The sequence below is a fragment of the Notothenia coriiceps genome, unplaced genomic scaffold (assembly GCF_000735185.1).
Source record: "Notothenia coriiceps isolate Sejong01 unplaced genomic scaffold, NC01 NC01_scaffold00024187, whole genome shotgun sequence".
NCBI lineage: Eukaryota > Metazoa > Chordata > Actinopteri > Perciformes > Nototheniidae > Notothenia > Notothenia coriiceps.
In genome coordinates, this window is record NW_011356888.1 from 1 (window position 1) to 3,960 (window position 3,960).

The window sequence follows — 3,960 nt, forward strand, 5'->3', positions numbered from 1 at the left end:
TTTACTCAAGTCAAAGTAAAGAGGCTTTGAAATGTACTTCAGTAAAAAGTACCCATAACTAGCAGCTGTTTTAAAGAGTACCTGACCTCCCTTTATATTAATAGAACAATAATGTCATTGTTAGCTAATGAATGTTTCCATGCTGAACAACGGCAACATGACAACGTTTTCATTGGTCCCTCTTCTTTAGAGAAGAGCAGGAAATGATGGATACACGGATCGTGTTCAAATCAATAGGCACGCAATGACTCTAAATAATAATGATCACGCCACCAAACACACATTCAAACTAAAGGAACCAGCCTGTTTGGAAAATGTGAGAAGTAGAAAGTACAGGTATTTGTGTTCAACATGTAAGAAGTAGAAAGTACAGGTATTTGTGTTCAACATGTAAGAAGTAGAAAGTTCAGGTATTTGTGTTCAACATGTAAGAAGTCAAAGTAAGAGTCAGTAAAGTACTGATACCAGAGAAATGTACTTAAGTACAGTAACAAAGTATTTGTACTCCACTACTTCCCTCCTCTGGTTTTTTAATTCCCTGCTACCGCTTTGTTTCTATCAACCCACCATCTCTGGATCAGATCTGAAAAACACTGCTGAATAATTGAATTACCAGAAAATATCAAACTTGTTCAAGCTTCTCAATATGCAGCCTGGTGTCCTTAAAAGTATTTTGTAATAAAATATAAACCGTCAATAACGTTTTAAAGGGGATTTGTATTTTCTTCTGGATTACATTTCTTTTTGAGGTATCATAAATATGTTTCTTATCCGCAGAAGTGAATGGAAACACAGACCGTTAGTCAGGAGGTCGTTTGCCGGTGATTGCGTCTCGAGGGGAACATCTACTTAATTTCTTACAATAACTTTAACGCCTAAATAAAACCAAGTCATTTCATAGCATCTTTGATTGGTTTTGCCTCAATGCTAATGCAGTTTATTTGTATGGGAATGTCATTCTGTAGGTTGAAAATTTGAAATATATTTTTATATACAATAGTACAACCCCAAACACAGATCTGACAAAGCTTTTAAAAGTGACTTTCTTTACCTCCGATGATGGCCGAGTCTCGGTTGACTCCATCAGGAATCACTCTCTCCTCGTTGAAGGGGAACTCTGCATCTGAGGACAGCAACAAAGAGGAACAATTCAAACCATATATTCACACAATTAAATTCATGCTACAAGCAACAAGACATAAAAAGTGGCCTTTGCTCTGAGTTGTGCTGAATTTAAACTACACAAGTTTCCGTTTTCAAAGCAAAAAGCCACAGTGCTCAGTTTATTGGCTTCAGCTTCACTCATTACATAAATCACTATCAACAGAATGGATACAGAGCATCCTTAGGGGATGACTGGTGGAGTTGATTTAATGTCTTTCCTTACAGATCCATGACAGGTTAAGAGGTTAATAACAGCTGCTGCTTCTGCCTGCCCACTACAACTAACACATCCAATTGCTGTGATTCTCCCTGAGTCACAGGGCAGGAAGATAAGCGGAGAGAGAGATGACAGGTGGAGATGGTGGGTGGTAAATGAGAACGAAGATATCATTGACATCTAAAATGACAGTTTCGTAAATTTGTCAATTTTGCCTGTAAAATTCTATTTAGGATCACGCCAAAACTAGCTTGGATAGAGCTGCAGACATGATGAATCAAGCCTAATTGCACACGACAACCAGCAATGTTGAGTGTTTAGATCTCCAGGGAGGTGGAGAGCATGAGTGAGATGGAGAAGAGGAGACTGAGAAGAGAGGAAGCGGGGAAAACGGAAAGCAACAGAGGGGAGAGAAAGTCATTTATCTGAGTGTTTGGATATAATGTCAAGAATTGATTGTGTTTGAAAAGATGAGACACAAACAGGAGAAGTAAAAACTAAAATGGAAAAACAGAAAGTTAGGAGGATGGGAACTGTAAAAAAACTTGATCATGGTGCATTGACGGAGAGCTGGATAAATTATAGATCAGATCTATAATTGGTTTTAAAGCAAAAATAAATACCATCCTCTCTGAGCTGACTGTGCATTTGGACCTGATCAATAAACCTGGATGGATCTCAGATGGCTCAGCGCTCCCTAAGGCACAGTTGGCTTCAAGTCTAAATAATGTGGCTGCATCCTGAATAATGACTCTGAGAAACACCAAACGCTGCTGTGCGACGCAGACACAGCAGATCTGAGGTCTGTGTGTGTGATATTACTGAAGGAAGTTATTACTCATTACTGCATTACTTCTCATGGACTGACAGCAGCATATTAAAGGGATGGTTTGGAAAATTTTAGATGAGGTATGAGGTCCTAATTAAAAAAAAAAAAAAAAATCAATATCAATTGTAGTAGTAAAAACGTTTTAAATATGTTATACACTAACACTGATATTGTTGCCTGCAGCCATATACTGTAGGGTATACACTGAGTATGGATAAATGCCTCATACAACCCCTCTATGTGGAGCGCTCCTCACCTGTGTTGTCCAGATGCCAGGGGTCAGTGGCGGCAGACATTGGTGGGATGGTGAGAGGAGACGACCCACAGTTGGACTCCAGCAGTTTCCCCTGGTAGGAGACGTGTGAGGCGGCTGCAGGCGGCCTGTCTGTCTGACCGGCTGTGGGCTGTGAGACGGTTCTCAGAGCAGACTTCAGCGGCGCGACGCCGTTAAACTGAACCCTCGAGAGACACCCGACGAAACCCGGGGTGTTGTACCGCTCGAAGACTGGGTCTATGTGTCCAGTTTCTGTTAAACACAGAGGTGGAGAGAAGAGCATGTTGTTATTGGTTATTGAGACTGTCAAAACTGTCGAATGGGACGTTAACTTATGTGGAGTCCATGCCCATAAAGTTGATCGATATTGGGAAACAGCAATCCCACTGAGCACAGCAGCTATTAAAGAGAAAGCATCAGCACTGACAGTAAAATGAACACACACACAAAACACTTTCTCTGATCAAAATCGCTCGAACTCTAGTGGGCACAAATGCTGCTGATGCAAGGAGAGTGAACCGATACCAGAATATGCATCCACACAAATGAAGTGGGAAGATTTTTGAGGAGGAGGGAACATCATACCATCGACCTCTTATGTCAAATTAAGACGGACAGTGCAAATAAATAAATACAGTTTAAAGAAAAGGGGGGCAGATGTTAAAAGCTGTAGTGACGTAGAACCACTGTAAACAGATGAATAAAGTATTAACACCACTCTGTCTGTGTGTCAGAGAGGAAACTATCAACTATAACTGCGATTTTGACAACTACCATGAGTAGAGGATAACCTGAGGTCCATTTATTGCCAAGGCAATCCAGACAAATTCCGATGTTCACAACGCAGCAATTTGTGCACTTTCATCTCTGCCTCACAGTCTGTTCTCTCTCTGCTTTGACTTTCATCTCTTTTTATCTTTCAAAGTGAATGACTTCAACACACAGGCTCACACACACACTGCAGCTGGCCCACAGAGCTCGGTCCAGACTGTGCTATTTCCCTGATCAGTCTGTGGATTACAGGGACTCTTAGAAGGGTTACAAACTGTTTATTTTAGAGCGTTTAAAAGATGTTTTACTGAACGTCATGTAGAGCTGGAAAGTTGCTCCGTCTAAGCTGATTTGGCATTCATCAAAAACGCTTTTGTATATCTCAATTAAAACAAAAGGTGATTCTCGTTGCCCGTTCACACACACCCACACACACAGACATGCATATAAGAGAAGTTGCAGACAGCAAACTAAATCATAATTAAAAAAGTTCGTAAAGACTTAAATGTTGCATAAAACCTCTCCCTCCAGCTACAGCACAAACCTGGAGGGATTTCAAAACTGTCTTCAACATTTTACAGTGTTGCAAAATGTATAATCCCTTACATTATCCCTGTGTGTGTGTGTGTGTGTGTGTGTGTGTGTGTGTGTGTGTGTGTGTGTGTGTGTGTGTGTGAGGTTTTAATGTTTGAATGCTCTGCTGCT

General features: G+C 40.7%; 1 protein-coding gene across 1 annotated transcript; it reads right to left on the bottom strand.

Annotated features, from left to right (window-relative positions):
• Window positions 1–1,016: 1,016 nt before the first annotated feature.
• LOC104954912 (contactin-associated protein-like 2) lies at window positions 1,017–2,877 on the bottom strand. The gene is made up of 2 exons (XM_010782116.1): window positions 2,467–2,877; window positions 1,017–1,123 (listed from the first exon to the last, which is right to left on the bottom strand). Exons 1-2 carry the CDS (start codon window positions 2,765–2,767, stop codon window positions 1,032–1,034), a joined length of 393 nt encoding a protein of 130 aa, XP_010780418.1. The 5' UTR covers window positions 2,768–2,877; the 3' UTR covers window positions 1,017–1,031.
• Between the last annotated feature and the right edge of the window lie 1,083 nt (window positions 2,878–3,960).